Source organism: Plectropomus leopardus, chromosome 4 (assembly GCF_008729295.1).
Source record: "Plectropomus leopardus isolate mb chromosome 4, YSFRI_Pleo_2.0, whole genome shotgun sequence".
NCBI classification, from domain to species: Eukaryota; Metazoa; Chordata; class Actinopteri; order Perciformes; family Serranidae; genus Plectropomus; species Plectropomus leopardus.
This window is the reverse complement of record NC_056466.1, coordinates 30,721,934-30,743,844: the sequence shown is the minus strand read 5'-3', so window position 1 is coordinate 30,743,844 and position 21,911 is coordinate 30,721,934. Positions and strand designations below refer to the sequence as shown.

At 39.7% G+C, this 21,911-nt stretch overlaps 1 protein-coding gene across 1 annotated transcript in view; it reads right to left on the bottom strand.

Annotated features, from left to right (window-relative positions):
• The window catches only part of adgrl3.1 (adhesion G protein-coupled receptor L3.1), a 177,674-nt gene that overhangs the window by 118,084 nt on the left and 37,679 nt on the right, over positions 1 to 21,911 (bottom strand). The window contains 2 exon segments of the mRNA XM_042484864.1: positions 3,555 to 3,768; positions 15,393 to 15,558. Coding sequence (XP_042340798.1) covers positions 3,555 to 3,768; positions 15,393 to 15,552 — 374 coding nt within the window. The 5' untranslated portion in view covers positions 15,553 to 15,558.

Below are 21,911 nucleotides of genomic sequence, written 5' to 3'. Positions count from 1 at the left end.
AGCTGCAGCTGCCAGAACGAGCAGAGAGAGAGCGAGCCAGGCCAAAGCAATCGCCATCAGAGCCCCGGCGCATGACACAGACAGGTGGTTTGATGGAGGGACAGTGGAGCGTGCGAGAGTGAGCAAGATGACAGCAATATTGAGACAGAAGGAAGATGAGAAAGGGAATAATGGGACAGCAGGAAAGAGCACTCAAAGTCAGGGGAACACGTGATCTGAAAAATTGAGATACTAATGGTGACATTAATGAATTATTTATATCCAGACATTCTCATTACACAGAGCATTGCTTTCCCTTCATTGCTATTTTTGTTCTGCTATTATTTTCCAGTTAGTGTTCATCATCATACCTGCCCGATACATAAAGTTGACACTGTGGGTTGTAGGGATCACAGCAGTTTAGAAGACCAATACAACTAAGCAAATGACATAATTATAATTAGTTCCAGTGAAACTTATAATGAGAGCTCTGTTGACCAAGTCAGTATTAATTAAATGTTTATCAGGATGAAAATTAGTAGTAGGTAGTAAAACCACGCTCTATCCCCTGTTAATAAATCTACAAATTGGGAGAATGGCAATCACTGTGGAAAGTTAAAGGGATAGTTTAGATTTTTTGAATGAGGTTGTATGAGGTACTTATGCACAGACAGTATATTACATACAGCAGACATCAGTCAGCACACCACTAGTTTGGAGAAGCGACTGACTGAAGTGCCGACACTGAAGCTATCATTGTACTGCTGTGGATGGGGGGCAGCAACAAAACATATTTTAGCCACCTATAAAAAGGTCTCACCTTAAGGAAAAAAAAAGTAACATTTTAAGTGTATGCTATATTAAGACTATTTTAAGCGCTTTACCTTATCTTATAATGACTTATATTGCACTTTGTACTGCATGTCTTGTATGAAAGGTGCTATGTAATAATAATTACTATTGTTATCATCATCATCATCATTGGCAGACAGCCCATTCTGATGGGGAAGCTGTTAATGGCTTCAGTTCCCCATACTTTGCTCTCATCAAAGCCCCCAGACTCCATTGGTGATTCCAAAATATCCCTTTTAAATGCCAAATTGACAGAATGAGAAAAAAATCATGATTCTTTGCCTTCGAGTAGTGTTTCTAATAGCCTTACCACACATGAAGGAATCAATGGGAGCCAAGTAGTCCATTTGAAAATGCTATCTGATAGCAAAATAAGCAGTGAAAATAGTAAATATAGCTTACACTTCAGCTGATATTGATTGATTAATTGATTTTTATTTTATTTTTTAGGTATTTTTAGGTATTTTTGTATTTTTTTGTTGCTGACCCCTCCACAGCAGTACATTGCTCAGCTTCCGTGCTGGTACTCCTGCCGCTTCTCCAAACTTGAGACTGACATCTACTGTATATAATACACTGTCTATGGATAACTACCTCGCATGACCCTGCTTCCTAGGATCTGAACTATCCCTTTAAGTGAGAAAAGAGGAGGTTTGAGAGAAGCTTAAACACAATCAGACAGCATTTCATCTTGCAACTAAAAAGAATGCATTTTTTACATAGATAATGAGTGGAAAAATAATTTGCTGAAGCCAATTTTTTCCCTTTTCTCATTAATTTTTTTAAAGCATGCATGCTGTGCTATTCAATGAGCCTGTCTGAATATAACTCCTGTACTTAAACGTGTTTGTAAAGAGGGACATCTATATTAGTTATAAATGCTCATATCCACAACCCTAAAATCCAATTTACATATTTTATCAAGCTTGTAATTGTCCAGTTCAGGCCCTTTAGAAGTCACTATTTAACATGGGTGGGAGTAAGGATATAGTCGGCTTACAAATCTATGATACCTTACCGCTATCTATTAAGTCTGATGCTTAATTTGGGAGAACCGTGTCTTAAAGGCTTTTTTGGCATCTCAGAGCACTAAAAGTTAACATCTTAGGGATTGTTTTGCTATTAAAGAAAATCCAAATCTAGAATGTACAGTATTGTAGCCTTTCAGTGATAAACTGCTAATTCTGTTGAGCACTCCTTGTGGCTTCAGTTACTCCTTACAGCAGTGTCAGGAGAGGGAAGCTATCACACTGGCCAGCTGTAGAGGAAGTGTTACCTGAGTAATTTCCATTGTGTGATAAGGTTCTACAGTTGTATGGCATTGTTCTGCAGGAGCTGAGAGCAGCAGAGCTGCACCGGGTGGGGCTCACAGGTTACACGAGTTTGCACAGATTCTCCATCACCTTTCTCCCTCTTTTCATGACACCACGTCTGACAGGTGTGCTGCAAGGTTTTGTCGTTTTCATGCTGTTGTTGTTCTCTGTCAACTTTGTGGAAGTCGGTTAACGTGTGAGTAATGCAGAGCTTGACATTGATACTTACGAGGATGAATTCTAAATGAACGGTTGACAGTGCATACTGTAACTAGGATCTCTGACTGAGAGATGTTTGTGTCTTCTGCTGTGCAAATAAGTACAAACAGCTTCCATTTTAGCCGAGGCTCTTTGTGCCATGAGACTTGTTCTTTATGCACTACGGCGCAAAACATATTAAACAAAGCAACACCAAGGTAATTTAGTCAACTCCAGGTGCCAAAAACTGCATTTCCTTGAACAGCCACTTGAGACTGACTTCAAGAGTAAGTCAGTCCTCATAAACCACAATGTTAAAATGCCCAATTTTTACAGCAGAAATAAACATGCTTATTGCCTGGTACAAAAAAAATGTACAGGTTCATGACAACTGTAAAGGGAAATTTTTATAGTATAACTCACCTGTTTAAATGTCTTTAGGGCTTAAAGTTATGTATGATTAAGGGTGTGGCTACTCTGATTGACAGGTGAGTGCTAACTGTTGACAAGTTGCTACCAAAGTGAAATGTTGGGTTTGGCTGCAAAACTATGGCCTTACCCCAGATTCACACAGTATTGGCTTAGCCATAGTTGACACTATTTTCATGTGTTTTCAGTGAAGTTTCAGAACTTTTGTCGCTTGCACTAAAAGATGCTCTTCAGCAGTTATCGTTTGGTAATTTAAGTTTTTTTATGGCAAGATATGACCACCTTAGAAACAAATATAATGTACAGTTTATCTGCCAATAACTGTTGCTTTGATTGCATTGTATTGTATGCACCATAAAAGTGTATGTTTATTTACTGCACTTCAGCCTACATGCTATTGTAGGCCAAGTTTAATGCAACAGTTTTAGACAACATATGCAGAGGCACCCTACTTCATCTTTCTTTCAGCTAAGAGGTTCTTGCCCCCCAAAAATGTTGAAGACTCCTGCTTTCAAGTTTCTGATTTTCTTTATTTTTTTGTTCAGTAACTGCATTTGTTTGAATGGTTATAAGCCTCTTTTTTGCTAACAGAAATTAGCATTAGCATACGTATTATCACATTACAGTCTATTAGCAATAAACACAATTTTGGGGTTTGTGCAAATTTCGTCTAGAAATGGAAGACTTGAGATAAACTTCTCTCTTCACTCTTCACAAGAGCTCATGAAGCATCAGACAATGGCGACACTCATGCAAACACATGGACACACACTGTAGACTGACCTGAGTGACATGATCTTGTATGCATCGGGCAGGTAACACCGAGTGTTCTCCATCTGGGCGGGGTCCGAGTCGCAGATCTTGTCATCGGTGCGGCCGTAGTTGGCGCTCTCAATCATGATGACGTCTGTGCCCGGGCAGCGCAGCTCGATGGGGTAGGACTCACAGGACAGCTCCCTCCGCACCACCGCCATGGGGATAGGGGCACGGCCATAGGCTGGACACACACACACACACATGCATTAAAATTCAGTTTGATATAATGATATTGTTGCTGTCTCTGTTGCATACTGAAATACTTAGAAACTTATTTGTGGTGCTGTCTTTAAGATATGTGCAGTGGAGGACTAAATTGTACAAGCACAGATTGTGTTCAACTAAGACTGCATTTGTACCCTTGTCATATAGACTAATTATCCACACTATATGAAAACAATAGCATCACAGAAGATTATTCATAAGGGCATGTCCACTGTCGCATGTGAACTGACTTGGTAATTACTGTTTTGCAGTTAGCAGTTTGCGACATCACTCTAGATAGAGAGTAATTGCCTGGCAATTTCAACAGGCATTTAATGCTGCAGAGATTATTCAAAGATGGCAATGCCTAATTATTCTCAGAAGTTGCGAATTTGATGCATATATCCACTATCACTATACCAAAAGAGGAGACATGTCATTAATTCCAATGAGATTGAAGCTACTGATCTGTCCCAGATCTTTTTGCTGTTGCGGTGCTTCCTTGCTTGTTTAATGAGTAGAACTGATGAAGGCTCTTCTTGGATGATGAAAGATCTGCAAGACCAAACAGCAATCAAGCTGCCATTGACTAATTACATCTAGATATCCTATAACCTAAATGTCTGGCAATTCACACAAAGGGAAAAGGTAGCAGCCTCTACATCACAGTTCTCACCTGTGATGCAGGGAGGCATGGGACATGATGGGGCTTTTGATAGTCCCATTAAATTCCAAGATGAGACGCACTTAGTACATTTACATGCACAATTAAGTTGAGCTATGGCAATAGCATGATTAGGCTCTTTGATTGGACTACTGCTCTTGTCCTAGTATACAAGCACCGGGTCAGAATCGATGTATTGATAGAAGTATGTCCTACTCTGCCATGGGTAGCCCCCTGCCACGCCCCCTTTCAGCTAGTTGCACTTGCGTCTTCTTCTGGTTTACCTATTTCGTCATACACCAAAAAAGTTAGCAAGTGGCAAACGGTTTGCATGGCAAATGGTGATAACAGTTGGATAACAGTTCAGCACTGTACATTTTATACATACAGTATGCTTTACGTGGTGCCTTTCTCTTGTTTTGTTTTTTCCCTTCTTTTTTTTATCATTTGTTTTTCCTAGCCTTCTTTTATGTATTTGTGCTGTTTGACTTGTGGATCAAAATCAGGCACTGGGACTATGGAGCATGCGTAGACATGGCCTCTGATCAGTATTGATGGCAACGCAACACCTGGGTGAACGCAAGAATTTCAGCCCCTTAACTGGCGAGATGCAATGATGCGTCACCACTAATTGTTGTCCATGTTCACCCATGTTCACCTAAGCAGTGCCTAAATACCTGTTCTCCTGCCTGTCTGTGACGTTGCACCGACTCACCAACAAGACAACATGCACACAGAAACACACACACGCCAACTGACAGTGCAGAGAAAGTCCGACTCGCTCTCCTGCAGTAAATGTGGCAGTGGGAATACAGACATTTAGCGTGTTTACCCGTGTTTAAAAACCTTGCGTGCATTCGCTAATTGCAGTGGGAATGAGGTATCTGCGTGTTTCTCACCTCAGATGTTTTCAGAAACATTTTTAGGGTACTGTTTAGCTGTAAAATGAGAAAGTTTGTGGCCCAACTTAAGAGTTGAAAACAGTCGAGCCAAAACAAAGAATTGCCCAGCGCTCAGAGCAAACTTTCTCATTTAACAGCTAAACAATACACTAAAATACCTTTCTGAAAACATTTGAGGCAAGAAATAGGCAATGCAGAAACGGAATCTTGATTCATATTTGATCAACGCTGCCTCGTTTGACTGTTTGACTGCGACTTAGTGATTGACATGATTGACGGCTGCATTAGAGACTCCTCGCCTCCGACTGGTTTGTTTAGCTACAAAAGATTCTTGGAAATGCCAAGGAGGAAGAACATGATTTTTTTCACAGATTATCTGTCTCATTTATGATTGTGTGGATATAGTGACAGTTTCGGTAAAAATGACAAAAAGTTATTTTCATAGAAGTTGCCAACTGCAGCTTTGAAATACTATCTGTCCTGCCTTTCTGCTGCCTTCACTTGCCTGCTGAATAGAACAAATTGCTTGATGAATTGAAAAAAGAAAGGAAGCTATTTCTAACATTCTTTTATTGAACAAATTCAACATTGAACTGAACACAAAGAGCCATAATAGTTACATTTTTAAGTGCATTTTTCTTTCAACTAGCTTTCAGCTAACCTAAAAAGTTACTGAGTGTAATATTGCAGTCTTTCTTGATGTGTTTATTGTGCAATTTGACATCACAATGACTTGTGCAGCGCTACATAATAATAATAATTAACAAATGTGTTTCAAGAGAAAATAAGCTTGGAGCTCTGCTTCTGTGATGTCTCACCTTGTCGTAGGAGCCGTTATCACACAAACTTTTTCACAGAAGGAAGTTTTTGCCTGTCACCAAACATGGCTTGTCTGGTTTTCATTTTATTTTCCCTGTATGTGGTACTTATGTTATTACACTCTCATTTGCTATTTTTAGTAAAAAGTTTCAATTTAATTAAATAATAGAAAAAAATAGATTGAAAATTGTATCACTTCTTGTTTTTTAAATGGATAAATGTGTTAAAATATAATTCAGGGAAAAAATCTAGTGCTTTATGTTACATTTCCCTTTTTTTAATGTCTATCGGCTATTTTTCTGCTTACATACATTCTTTAATATTTTATGTTGCCTGTTTAAACATCATCAAGGTGGCCAGCTTTTTCTCCCCTTCTTTCTTTTCTTATATTTAATACTGTTGCCCTTATGAAAGTTAAAATGATTAGTACTAGCTAGGCCTAGGTGTTGTCAAGAACCTCACAAATCAATTCAATTTAGATTCTTTGGGTCACGATTCGATTAGATTTCGATTCGATACTGACCCAGTTGCTTCGATATCGATTCAGTTATATGTGAAATACCCACATAATTCATTAGAATATCTTCTGATATGTGTTCAATAAAGCATGTATTATCTTACCATTACAGTATTCTTTATTAAATAAAAATTAAAACTAAAATAAATTTAAAGTACAGAAAAGTGCATATTTTTGCCTGAGCCGAACTTAAAAAGTAATAAACATTTATGCAGGATTTGTCTACCTGCATTTGTGTGTGATCCACAGCTTTAGCGTTAGCAACAGGCTGCAAAACATCTGTTTGGTGCCGGTCAAATGGTCACGTAGGTTCGTCGTGTTGTTGCAGTGTTTTAACACTGACTCATGAGGCTCACACACGACGTAACTATTATCGACTTCGTGTATCCAGACGTCGGCTTTTAATGTTGTCGGCACTGATTTTAACACACAGTTATCTTGAGTCACTGTCGCAATACAATACACAGTAAAAAGAAACTATTTGTTTGTGTGTGTGTAACTTAAAAAATTGTGTTCAGGCTGCCTCAAGTTTAAACAAAAAAATTCATTTTTACAGCGTATGTTCCCTGCGCTGATTCTATATAACGTAATAAAAAAATTAGGTCAGACGAATGTGTCTCTTTTATGTGTCCTTATCCGTTTAACTACGTGTTTATTAACACACTCAGTGCATATAGTCTTGTGGTTTGAGCATGGTGCTGCGATATTGATGGTGTGGATCTGAATGTTTCCAGGGATCGTGGTTGTTGTGGTGTAGCATGGATGTTGTTATTCTCTGTTCCTGAGAGCAGCGAGCCCCCGGGAGCATCAGCCATCATCCCCTGATAGATAGCTTATCAGCTGAGGTACTCACTTGTGTTGTTCGGCTTTTGTCATCACCTCGCCCTACTGTAATTGTGATGTAGATTTTATTGTGTTTGAATTCAGGCAGCCTCATATTGTGCGTCACAGGCTGCCCAAGGACCTCATCTGAGAATATTATTATCTGATATATCCGGCGCAATATACATAATATGCATCGTCCCCGTCCAATAAACAAATATATTGAGTCTAGTTTGTGGCTACGGGCCCACTGACTGTGACTGCTTATTGTTCCGTCACTTTTATTCGAGAGTTGTCACGTGCGTGCACATATGACAACAGTGACGACCGACACCTACAACATCCCTGAAAAGCGAGGCGCAGCACCACCTTCCCTGCTCTCTCCCTGTCACGATAACCATAGCAACCCTGTCCTCCCTCCCTTGGCGCTCTCATTGGCTGGAGGAGCGTCATGGTTACACGGATGCTGCAAAGAATCTGAATGAGCTCAATGACACTCTGCCCGGGCTCTACTTAATACTGCCCTTCACCACATCATGCACGCACACACACACACACACACACACACCCACACACACACACACACACACACACACACACACACACACACGCTCTGAGTGATGACATGTAGAGGCAGAAATCTGCTGGTACCTTAGGGCACTACATTGATAATGGCAGGCGCTAGCTTTGAGATAAGACTGATATACAAATGACATTTACCGAAAATGTCCTTTCTAATGAACACACACATGCACATACACACACTGCAGGCTACGATTAGTCTTTAAGCACACACTCAGATAGCGTGTCTTAGCCGTGGTGGAAGATTTGAAGGACTTTTTATGTGTGTGAGTACTCAGGGCAGTGGGTCATTATTGGGTTAATATAAGTGTTAGTTTATTAGTTTCTCAATAGCGACATCATGTCCGCCTCCGTGAGCATGAATGTAAATTTTGAAGAGCGGGTTAATTGAAGTGTGAGAGGATCAATACAGCGTATTGTAAGGCAGCTGTCTAGACTGGCTTTGGATCAGATGTCTTACAGTGTTGCCTTACAGGGTCCCCGCTGGGCATAAAGGGAGCATTATGACACAAACACACACGCTCGCACACACAACTCGAATACGGGGGTCTATCTGTGTTCCAATTAAAAAGCCTCTCAGCCTTCATAAGCAGCAGTAAATGCTCTGACTGGCGCGCGCCGTCCTGTCTCGTCTGTCACTGTTTAATTCATCTATTTATATCAGCTGCCTCACCTGTAAAACACGCGCTGTGCTAACCCGCTTCACGCCGCACATATTTCTGTCGCTTCGCAGTCACACAGCACCTCTTAATATGGACACATATGCTCTCACATGCCAATATTTTGCCCTTTGTCTCTGCACACATGCAGTCTGACGTGTGCGAGCTCATGTTAATGTGTCTGTCATTAGTTGTGTAAGTGGTGACAGAAAGTTGGCAGCCGCAGACAGTACAGACAATCTTATTCAGACACTCTCATTGCCTCGGGGGGCTGAAACAAAAGGATATCGATTTTTACATTTGGGCCAAGAACAAGAGAGTGGCGAAAGAGGTGGATAGATGGAAAGAAAGGAGAGGGGAGCGGGTGAGAGGGAAGAGAAGAGAGATTTAAAAGGTGATCTCTCACTTGGACTGCCAAAGCATTTGGCCGGTGCCGGTGTCTGCGATGTGGGTTTTTTGAGTTTAAACAAAAAAAAACCCCACATTTTTTAAAGCGTGAAAATATATTTTAAGGGATGAGACTGGTGATATTCTGTGTTTTTCTTGCAATCAATAAATCCCATGAAAAACAAAAAACAAACACTGTAGCCAAAACCTGAAATAGCTTTTTCCTCTATGCTATGGAGCTCCGTTGTTCAAAAACTTTTCATGTTCAGTTTATAAAAACCACTGCTCACCATATGAAGGCTTGCTGGACTCGATGTGTGATAGGAAAACCATCTGCACACTCCACTCTGTGCAGTTTTATTGCGGTGACCTTTTGGTCAGGGACCTACTTCTCTTGGGACTATTGAAAAAGGATCCAGACTGAAAAGTTGCCTCAACAAATGAATATTGCACAGATCGGAGTGTGTAGATGTTTTTCCCATTAATATCCAAAAAACTATTAAAAACACATAATCGAGTCACCGTTGCTCAGGGTGACATGTTTCTTTATTAGGATGGAATTATTTTCTCGATGTAATATTCCACAGCTAAAAATAGTCCCCAGCAAATGCACTATATACTCCTCTTTGCGGAACCTTGTCTAAAAACTACAGTTCCTAACTGCTTTAAGGAATGTAAGGAATTACTATAATTAAAAATATGTCAGTTTTAGAGGAAATAAATAACCTTAGGGCTGAGTGACTTGAACAGAAAATATTGAGAAATGGACCAATATAGTTTGTTGTTGACAAGAATTAACAGTCTTCCCCCATAACAGGGTTCTTACACATTTTCAGTTTTTAGAGTTCCATTTCCAGACTCAAATTTTCAGATTTCTTGGTAGATTTTCATGTTGGGTACGAACCGAGCCAAAAGTGTTGTGTGCAGAGGGTGCACTTTTCTCCTTGCATATGGCTTACTATTGCTTATCTTTGGAGATGTCAAATGATTTTACATGGGCTTTTTTGTTTCTTTTTTTAAATTGTGATTAACTGCAGAATTTCTATAGTTAATTACAATTAATCACAATTAAAAAAAACAAACAAAAAAAATATTTTACAGCTGATGTCAAATTATTTTTTTCAGATTTTTTTGGGCAGTTTTTTTGCCTTTATGGTGGAGAGAGAGAGGATGACATGCAGCAAAGGGCCGAGGCCAGAATCGAACCTGCAGCAGCTGCGGTGAGGACTTAGCCTCTGTACATGGGGCGCCCGCTCTACCAACGGAGCCACTGGGCGCCCCTTAATTCCATTGTTAATCATGTTTTAGATTCCATTATTTTGCTTCATTTGCTGTACAAATAAAGCTGCCTTGCCTTCTCTTCATGACAGTTATGAAGTCAATATTGAAAAGGTAAAGCACTTCTTACCAGATTGCCTTGATTAGGAATCAAATGCTGCGTGGGACCAGCATAAAGTGGGCATGCCTGTAAATAGGAGACTTATGGTACCCATAGAACCCATCGACATTTCTATGTGGAGTTTGCATGTTCTCCCTGTGTCAGCGTGGGTTTTCTCCGGCTTACTCCCAGCAGACATGCAGGTCAGGTTAATAGGTGACTCTAAATTGCCCGTAGGTGTGAATGTGGGTGTGAAAGGTTGTCTGTCTATATGTGTCAGCGCTGTGAAAGTCTGGCGACCTGTCCAGGGTGCACCTCACCTTTCGCCCAACGGAAGCCAGAATAGGCTCCAGCCCCCCCCCATCCCCGACCCTTGTGAGGACAAGCGGTTATGGACAATGAATGAATGAAAGATACCTGCATCATCACTTTAGCTTTAAAAATTAGCTTACAGCCTCTTAAAGACAGGAATGTTGGTCGGCATCAACGCTGACTACATTTAACACAAAGTTTGCACCTATAGTTTTATTCTTTCAGTTGTAATCCTAAGCAAACCAGGCATTATTTTGGGTTTTTTTTTAGCCATCTCTCAGAAAACCAGAATTTACCCATCGTGGCCGTTCATTTCACACTCCTAGGCACTGCAGGTGCTACCTATAGTCGTGTTATATTCCTTTAAACTGTTGAATAAAAAATACTATACTACTACTATTCAGCCTTGTTTATTGACTGTTTCCATGGACATGGCGTTGAGTGCAGACATAAAGGTATACTTCCTTATGCAGAAAAAAAGTCCTGTTTACTTATCTAATAGCTACATGACTGCATAGGTCATAAATGTTCACACAGGCTTACTATTGTCTGATTTCTGATGCTTTGTATATATACAATTAAAAGAATGCTGCAAATGTCGCAAATGTCTGGATTCAGTACAGTTATAAGGTAGTTGGGGCAGAGCCAATTTGCAGACTGTGATGTACAGGTGTAGAGGCAGCTCTGCGTAGGAGTGTGCGCTCAGTTGCACCCCATACTACTTGCCTTGCTTTCAATAACATCATGCTTGCTCTGGCCTGCACTTACACAGGGGCTGAACAGTTAGGCTGCATTGACTGGCCGCTCCAAATGCCATGAAAATCACTCGCCTTATGATTAGTTTTTTTTTTTTTTTTTTTTTTAATTCTGAATTTAATATTGTAGAAAGCAGACAAGGGAATAGTCTGGAAACACAAGCATTTTTTGCACTTTCCCCCCCATTTTCCCACGCTTGGATACCTAAATACCTCTAAAATTAAATTCCATACTTTTTCCATGCTGCGTAGGAATCCAGCCATAAACAGCACAGGCACACTAATTTTCCGTGCACATGACTGTTCATGTGGAAGTCCTTTAGATATTATGGTCTTAGCAAAAAAAATAAATAAAAAATAAATAAAAAAATATATGTGTTTGGGAAGTACTGAGCACACAACTGCTAAATGAGACTTGGATTATACTGTGCGAGTTGTGTGAGAGTTTGTAAAAAGATCCTTTTGATATAGTTTTGCTATTGTTGAACACTGACTCCTATGAAATCAGTCATCAAGAATTTTCACCTTTTTTGGATTCTTTGTTCACAATTGAGGCATGCGAGAAAAATAAAAGTTTTCCGCCAGAATTCAATGTGACACCAAAATTAGCATGTGTATGCAGGGTTTTAAAGACATGAAAACCGGCTAAAAAGAGGCAATAGACTCCTTTCCCATTGCCAATAGACTGGAGTTGTGTACGCAGCCCTCCAACAGATGAGCATGCCTTTCTGTGTGTGTGTGTGTGTGTGTGTGTGTATGTGCATGCGTGTGTGTGTGTTATTTTCTGATGCGTCACGTTCGTTGCAATGGAAAAGCTGGAAAACAGGTTAGTAGTATTAGAAAGCAACATGGCGGCCTGTAAAAAAAATGTTATGGTGGGTACTTCTTTTTATTTCTCTTACTTATGCAGTTTCTCTTTCACACTCAGTGCAGATTCATTTGGAGCAATGTTCGAGCACTGCTTGGATGGACGCAGACAGTAACATGTGGCAGCCTGTCATTTCATCTCACTGTTTAACGGGCTAAAATTAGTGTGTTCACCGTGGTGTTGTATTTCCATCCAAGTCGATCAAAGGCAGAGCCGATAAATACCGGTGACTACTGAGGAGTAATTTGACCTGGCTGTGTATGAGATTATAACCTTTCCTGCTTCGTTAAAAAGCCAGATATTAGCAGGCGTTAGTGTTTTTTTTAGTGGGAAAGGGGCTTAATTGACATGTAAATGGTCATTCTGGGTGTGAAATATTCCTTTAACACTCTGAAATATCCACAGTTTATTTGAGGTCCTCTCCAGTGAAGTTGGCTTTTTCATAGCATTTTTTCCTGCGGCAACATGATCAACAAGTCCATCCCATCAGGATAAACAGTGTCCATGCCAGAAATATACTCTAAACCCCAGAAAAACATATTTTCTGTGATTTTTGTTAAAAAAAAAACATGCTTCCCTATTCTCTTTATTTGTCTTCACATAACCCTGAAATAATGACAAGACACGGCTCGGTGGAAAAGATGGAGTGCTTGCTGCTGTGTGTCCTCAAGCTAAACTGTCTTTGTTTCAACTAATCCTTGCTAAGTATAAACAGCGTGATTTGCATATGTCGACTTATTCTTTAGACACTGATGCAAATACCTTTGACTGAAACTCATCTCTTGGTGTTAAAGCAAAGCCGTCGGTGTTTGTGTGTTTAAGTGGCTGCGTTTCAGCACTTTCTGTGTGTGCCGGAGTGTGTTTGTATGTGTGTGTTTTTAAGGAGGTGTCCCTGTGGGTGAACAGTATTTCAGTGTTTAAAGTACATCATCTGTGCACATGCATGTCAGCAGGCATGCAAACAAGTACATAATTGCGAGTGTGTGTGTGTGTGTGTGGGTGCGTGCATGCGTGTTGTACGCGTCCTCACAGTTTTTCCTCACAACAGTGTGATTGACAGCAGCCATTAATAGGATTAAGTCCAAGTGGGCCAGAGCTCCCTGTAGGAGTCTTCAAAGCCCACCGTCACAGGGGAGAGGAGGAAACATACAGAGAGCCTACTGGGGTTGCATCTGCACTGTGTGTGTGTGTGTGTGTGTGTGTGTGTGTGTGTGTGTGTGTCAGTGGCAGCTAGAGAAAGATATAAATGTGCACTGCAATAAGATAGAGGATATGTGTAAATGAGCCGGAGTTAGTGAGTTAAGTGTTTCCTTGGTTTTGCAGCTGCAGTGTTTCCAGCAAGTGCTCGGGTGTGTGGGGGTGGATGAGGAGTCGAAGCTGTGCGATCATTACTTCAATTTGTGGTTGCGGGCCTGTAAAGTCGATTTGAACATGCCGAACCAAACTTTATTGTATATCGCCGCATGTAAAAATGTGTTGCTAAGTGGATAGACGCCTGCTAGTGTGTGCAGACTCATCAGCTTGTTGGAATAGTGCTGCAACAAATAGCCTACCATCTCCTTTTTTTGGTAAAAAACTACCACAATAAGCCTTTATCTTTGCAGACATCTTGCCTTGTCAGAGTAGGAAAAGCACAGGTGTTACTAATGACATTATCAATGGCTCTGTTCTATTCAAGCGTCCCAGTGAGTCATGACAGTGTGACAGTGAGCCAGCATGAACAATACCAGGACCCTGAAGCTAAAAAAGATAAATGCATTTCAGCCATTGTTAATTTTATTATTTACAGCTGTCTTTTTCCTACTGCGATATGTCAAAAATCCTGCCATGAATCCCGTGACCTTCACTGTGAAGACAGGAGTGTGTGGTTTGTTGGGCTAATATTAGGCTAGTTGTTGATGCTCAGTAGCCACAAGGCTACATGCCAAACCACTATGACTCATTTTCTGTTATAACATGAGTTGCAACTTTGGAGATGAAATACAATTAATTTCACAATGATTAATATGTAATGAGCCCTAACTTTTTTTCTTGTTACATTATGCCCATCCTAGCTGGAGAGGAAAAAAACAGTGTATAATATTTGATTTGCTTTGTCATTTTCGGTCACATTGACCCTGAAACACATTTTAAGTCCACTGGCCTTCCAAAATTGGATCACAGGCTGTGCTCCAGGGGCTGTCCAGAGGTTAACAAAAAAAAAAAAAAACTCCAAAAATCTCGTGGACACTGTTTTTTGGTAGCCAGCAGGGTAACTAAACAAGCACAAGCATACCCAGCACAGGGGAGGAACACAAAAAAAATACTGTTTGTGTCCGAAGAACAACACAACTTTTGGGCTATAGGAATGTAAATAATTAAGGAATGGACACATATCTTTGATGCTCATGGCTTCCATAAAATGAACCATAGAATTGTGGAGAATCCGTTGGAGCTAAGGTTTTGTAAAATGTCCAAATGGCGCAATGCTGAGCTACTTAAAACTAATGCTTCTCAAACAGGTGCCGGTGGCAACTCAGTGGGTTTTAACATTGTGAACGCCACTACTTATTTGAAATCAGATGGAAACCCAAGTTCAGCTTTCCTTTCATGGTTTAAGGTATACATGAGGAATCAGACAGGATGACAGGTGTTCACTGCTTGCTTATCATGCCTTTATAAGCTAAAAATTGTATTTATCTTCCGAATTTGCCGATAAGAGTTTCATATTCTGAAAGCCAAGACTCTGTTCACTCGAAAACAACCAAAACCACAACTTTGACATAAATCCACATTTATCTAGAAATGATCCATTGCAACATTGGACTGATTTTGAAAGAGCATTCCACATATATTACAGTCGAACAAAACAGCAGCCTCTGAGACACAGCATCAAAAAACACTCCCCGATGGGAATGTATGTGTACTTCTGCACTGTGTGTGGTCTTGTTTCTTACCAATGGCAATGGGAGCAAACAAGGTCGAGACGAAGAGCAGGCATCTGGTCCACATGACGTCTGAGGTTGACCTGGAAGTAAATATGGAGGTACTTCCTGCTGAGCCCAGACGGTCTTGTGGTGAGCTGTTTTCCTCACAGCTCAGTGTTCGTGACACCATACAGGCCTGCAAAATTGACACACAGAGAGGATTTATACACACCATCACACGTGTCAATGTGCTTAACGTGGACTATTAATATCTCTCAGCTGCTGATGCAAATATCATCAGCAACAATTAATCCTCTAATTATTGCATTTGCTTGTAAACTGTGAATTTTCATGATTTCCCAAAAATTGCACAGATTTATTAACAGTTTACCCACCGCTACAACAGAGAACCAACAGCAGCATTCTCTACAATTATATCTGTAAAAATTATCTTTCAAATTACAAATCAGCTTCCTGATCATTACTGGCAAACAACAAACAGTTATTACAAAGTTTATGCAGGCAAGGAAAATAATTCCCAGACATCCTATTACTCTATTTACTCATGGCAGATTGATGCTTTAACAAACAGCACTTTACTAAGGTCAATGCAGCTTCCTGTAGACATGTCACAGTAGACTAGACAGTAATCAATAATTATCTTAAACGATGCTGAGAGAGATACAGAGAGCAGGGAATGATTAAGATGTATAATCATAATTCACTTAGTTATTATAAAAACCCGACAGCAACTCCAGGCTAACACAATATGAACCAACTCTCTAGATTATGTAGAATGTCAGAAAATGTACAATCAAAATGGTGATATTAGAGCCTTCGTATGGACACTATTTATAAGCGTACTATCTATAGACGTCAATCAATGCAAAGTATGAGATAAGGTCGATAATCATTGAACTGATCCCTTAATTATGCATGTGTGCACACTGCTAGATGGCAAACAATGTACATCATGTAAGTCACCACAGCAGAGGAACTATTTCTGATTCCACAGGCATTTGTTTGTGGTACAATCAAATAGGTTATCCATCATGAAGTTGTTCTCAAATCTCGTTTTTTATTGTCTCGTAAAGTCTCAAATTATTGCCGGCCGTTCTCATGTACTGTTTGTATGTATACCTACAGAAATGAATGCACTACAATTTTCCATGTAATCATGAGGCTGCAGTTTGTGTATAACCAATGTGATCAGGATGGCTGCATGTAATCAATAAACTGACAAGAGTAAAGAAGGAAGGCGTCCCTGTAAGGAGGCAGGCTAGGGTGGTAAACACAAGTTTAGCAAACATAAGACTTTGTTTCTTGTGATTCTTTTCCTAAACCTAATTTTACATGCTTAAACCTAGCTTACATCACTTTTCTTGCCTAAACTGAACCTACATAGCTTTACTTGCCTAAACCGGACCTACATAACTTTATTTGCCTAAACTGGACCTACATAAGTTTATTTGCCTAAATCTAGCCTACATAACTTCTTTTGCCTAAACCAAACCTATGTAACTTGACTCACTTAAACTTAAGCTTATTTAACTTTACTTGCCTTAACCTAGCCTTCATAGCTCTACTTGCCTAAACCTAGCCTATATAGCTTTGCTTACGCAAACTTAAGGTTACCAAGGTAACCCTGGTTCTTTGAAAACCAAGTGAGGTATCTTACTATGGGAATCGCCTTCAGGCGTGACCAATCATGGAAGCTCCAATAACACCGTGTCTGATCGGAGACAGACCAATCATCTTTAGATACACAGGCCTGCCTAAACATAACGTTACTTGCCTAAACCTGTATACATATATTTTTGCTCAAACCTAGCCTATGTAACTTGACTCACTTAAATGTAGGTTATTAATCTTTACTTGCTTTAATTAAACCTACATTACTGTACTTCTTTCTACTTTCTTTCTTGTGTATTAAAATCTCTCGATGGAAAGCGAATTTGAGGACTCTGAAAAGTGCTATATAAGTCTGATGTATTATCATTATTATTAGTAGTAACCATACGTGAAGTACATAGCATCATTCATAGGGTGCTATTTCTTAGACATCATCCATACTGTTATATGTGCATTTTCATAAGAAATACAAACAGCTGTATGAGGATACATTGTTATCTCTCATTACATTGTAACTGTTCCTGTAAGGACTCAAGAGCTTTTTGTAGTATTTATAGTTCCAAAACAGCAGAGATAATACTCAGTATAAAACAGTGACAAGTGCAGGAAAATTGGTATAAATGTATAAATGCATATTTCAAAAGAGAATAGACCATATGCTGAATACTAATCCGTGAGCAACAAATCTGTGAAGGAAATGAAAGCTAAATGCTAAATGTTGACCTTGTAGGAAGGAGAAAAAAAAACAGTAAAACACAATGAAATGGTGCTTAATGTTTGCATAATGATGCTGCTGTCTGTATTAGGTTTCACTTCACTTAGAATTCCACATCAGCATCAAAGTGTGAAATGTATTGATGTTCCAATCTAATTGTTCATTTCATGGTCTATCAGCGATAAACAATTAATAAGCGGATGGTCTCTGAGATTAGTTATAGCAGTGACAGACTGGTCTCCTCCTTTTTTTTCTGGACTGATTAAGCTGACCAGCATTGTTCATTCACTCCCTCGCTCGCCTGATCAATCAACCGACAGTTAACTCAATCACTCTCTTTCTGCACTCCCAAATCCACTTTTTAACTATGACAAATCAGGATGTTTACCCATTTTTCTCTGTAAAAGACTGTGTGTTTGGATCGTGTTTTTTTAAGTCGGCAGAGGGGTCATTGAGTCACATTTAGCCATTAGGCAATCGGCCCAGTTGATGTCGAATAAACATCGTTTTTCATGCGAGCAGTTCAAAGGTAACAGCAGTCGTGTTTTGTGCCTAAATGTTCGGTGTTCTCAAGGGAACGCAGCTCCAAATAAACAGGCATGTAGTGTTTGTGTGTGTGTGTGTGTGTGTGTGTGTGTGTGTGTGTGTGTGTGTGTGTGCGTGTGCGCGTGCGCGTGTGCGTGTGTGTCAGACTGCAAGAGAGACTGCAGAAATTTGCAACAGCCGGGGACAGATGGAGTAAAGCTGACAGCCAGAGCCATGGGAAATACATCATGTGTAACAGAGACTATTGATCAGTGTGACCATATCATTTTGGCCCAGCAGAGACTAAGACAATAGCCAGCTATCTCCATCATGCCATGCTGTGAAGGCAAATAGCTGTTTGGCACAGCATGCTCCTTGGATATTTTTGGAAATCTACAACTACTTGCTATAACAATATCAGATTTTTTTAAATTTAATTTTATTTATAGACGCTGTCAAAATGTCACAGACCTTTCCGTAGCCACCAGAGATGTACAAGATATGTTTAATGCATCTTCTGAACATCTCCAATGACATACAGCCTCACGCTGCAGACAGGGCAGATAGACAGATATACCCAGAGGCACATGTACACTGCAGAATGTGAATCTCTGGGAACACACTCATATCAGAGACAAACAGAACGATAAGGGCTGTGTAGTCATTTGGGGGTTTTATTGACTCTGTTCTTTTTCAGATGTCAAAATAAATCGATGAAATTGAAAATCCACTTAAAATTATTGTGATTTTAAAAAAAAAACATAAAAAACTGGCTGAAGTTAATTTAGCAAAGTCAGAGCAGTTGTAGGAAGACATTGTTCTTGCATTCCAGTGTAAAGTGGTCAAATAGGATTATATCAAGTTCATTTTTATTTTCTAAACTTTCAGCTCTTAACCCTTTGGATCCTGGATTGACATCAGTTTTCTTGTGCAGCATTTAGACGCCTTTCAGGAGCGTTAAAACCTCTTGAAACCTGAGCAAATTGGTTTGATTTCTTTTGATATGTTACAAAAATGAATTTATACATTATTTTAGCACTGTTTTATGGTCATTTCCTTCTTTGTTTTTAACTATTTTTTTCGGGGGGGGGGGTTGTCTTGTCTTGTAATATTTGCTAATGTCTTTACTGTCCATTTCCTGCAAAGTTGCACATTGCCTTCTTATGTTCTTGAAAGAAATCAGGGACCCAGCAATTCATATTTGTCCTCTGTGGTGGACATGACACTAAGACCTTTGTTTTAAGCAGCGTGCATGCAGTCTGATTAAGTCCTGATGTTCTGTAAAAAGGACATCCTTTGCTTTTGTAGTGATGTCACACACATGAGGGCGTCAGCAGCAGAACACATCTTTTGTCTTTTCAAAAACGGCGAAAATAAGGGAGATAATTCAGCAAATTTGTAAAGATATATTGTTTCTGTTCTTCATATAGATGCTGTTTTTTTATTTATTTATGAGTCTTAACTATATCATACGTTAATTCTAAGCCTTTACAAACACACATTTAAACCTGTGTCCTCTGTGGGGGGACAGTGGGACTTGCTTGATCTCATTTTCAACCATTTCCCAAACTTCAGGAAACAGGAAAAACCCCAGAGCCAGGCAGCAAAGCGGGATGTTGAATGCTCAAAAGAGGGCATATTATTTGAGGAGGAGCCCGAGGTAGAAATCTGACACCCATGCAGCACCCATTTAGGATTAGAAGTGACACATATACCAGGGTTTTGAAGTTTTCGTTATTTAACACAGATTCAGGGAAGGGTAAACGGATATTATTTTTCTTCACAAGCATACGAACACCGCATATAACCAGTCCAAAGCATGCACAATACCTTTTAATATTACATTTCTTAAGAGTGAATTTAATTATGTACCTTAAACATCTTGTGCTCTAATGTTTTGTTGAAAAGACTGAACTAATGTCTGCAACTTTTAATGTTCTAAAACATTAAAAGTTAAAAAAGAAAAGAAAAAAAAAAAAAATCTTACCTTTCCATTACATAAATTTTGTAAAAAAAAAAAAACAACTATATATATATATATATATATATATATATATATATATAAATAAATATCCAAACTTTTTCCTCGGAATCTTAGTAGGATAGAAGAGTATTCAGTTTTCTTAACTGCTAGAAAATATTTCTGCACAATTCCATAATAGCAGTGTTTCTTTTTTTTTTCTTAAACACACACTGAAACAGATTTTAGAACAAGCTTGCGAATAATTTAATAGCTGACAACTACTAAAATAAATATTGCAGCTCTAATGTCAACTAGAAGGTAATTATTTTGGTTCACGCTCCAAACACAACCCCTTGATTTATCGACACCAATCTGTAGAGCTCCATTTGTCTGTGAGGGCTTGAAATCCGCTGAGAGGAAGAAACACATTTTTATCAACCATCTCTTTTCAAGCGTTTAACAATCTAACAACACTGACCTGCGGATTGTGAGAGACACCATGGAAATGCAGCACATCTTCAAAATCTGAAGTTTCTCTTATTTGTATGTGACCTCTATTTAACCTGACTGGTCTCTTGATACCAGAATCTATTTTTCAATAAAGCGCTGGTCAGAGAGGCAGCGCGGTTTGTGTTACACAAACCGAAACAGAACCGACAGAAGGAAGAGGAGAGTGAGAGAGAAAAAAAAAGTAAGAGTAAGGTCTTAATCCCACTATTCAGAACTGCCAGTTTGGATCACCTCGGGCTTTCTATCAAACCCTCTTGAAAATAACCTCGAATGCCGCGCTCACGGATATATTCTTCCTCAATATCAGCTGCTGCAACTGATTCCATGGAGGGTGATTTCATATCTGCTAACACTTCTTGACAAATCTGTAATGGCACCAGAGTGGTCGAATCACAATAGACTTTTATTCTTTCCCCCCGCTTAAACAGCTCAACAAGCCGCCTCGCTTTTGATTGATTGGTCCCTAACTCGGTTGAACATGAGCAATCTGACCAGCTGTCCCCAGCTAGACACAGGAGGCATACGCTGACATATGGTCGGACGCCACCAGCCACAGCATTCCACTGTTCCATAATTCAAAAGCTATTCCATCACCCCGTATGCCGCGCCACCATCTCACCCATCAGTTAATTAACCCTCTCATCTCCACCACGGCTGCCTTCACCAGACAATAGTTGCGTGACAGCCCCGAGCAGTCCGGCACTAATCGTAACTTAAATCACTCAAGTTATGTTCATAATTCAGCAGCCTGCATACTCCCATATGCTCGGATAATGACGTCCACGTTGCAGAGACAATGCTGATTGCCTAAAGCATCGCCCCGTCCCTCTAACCTGTTCCCTTCCATTATCTCAATGTGTTGATTAGTTAATATATTATGAATAAACAGGCATCAACAGAGCTAATTATCAGGACATATGCGATGTGTTTACACCCAGTATTCATCAGATGACTGTGCACATAAGGTTTGGCGAACATCACAAACCCCTTCTGAACTCACTCACTGTTGAAAATGATGAAATAATCGAGCCATATTTTTGAAATGAACTCAATATTTCCTATCCTGAGCTGGTAATATCCCACTGGAGACCCCCCGCCCCGGTAGATAAGCAGCATCTGCATAAAAATTGAGCAAAAACATCAACGTCGGTAATAAGCAGGATCAGACCAAAACAAATAGCCGTCCCTGGATCAAAGTCCTTTA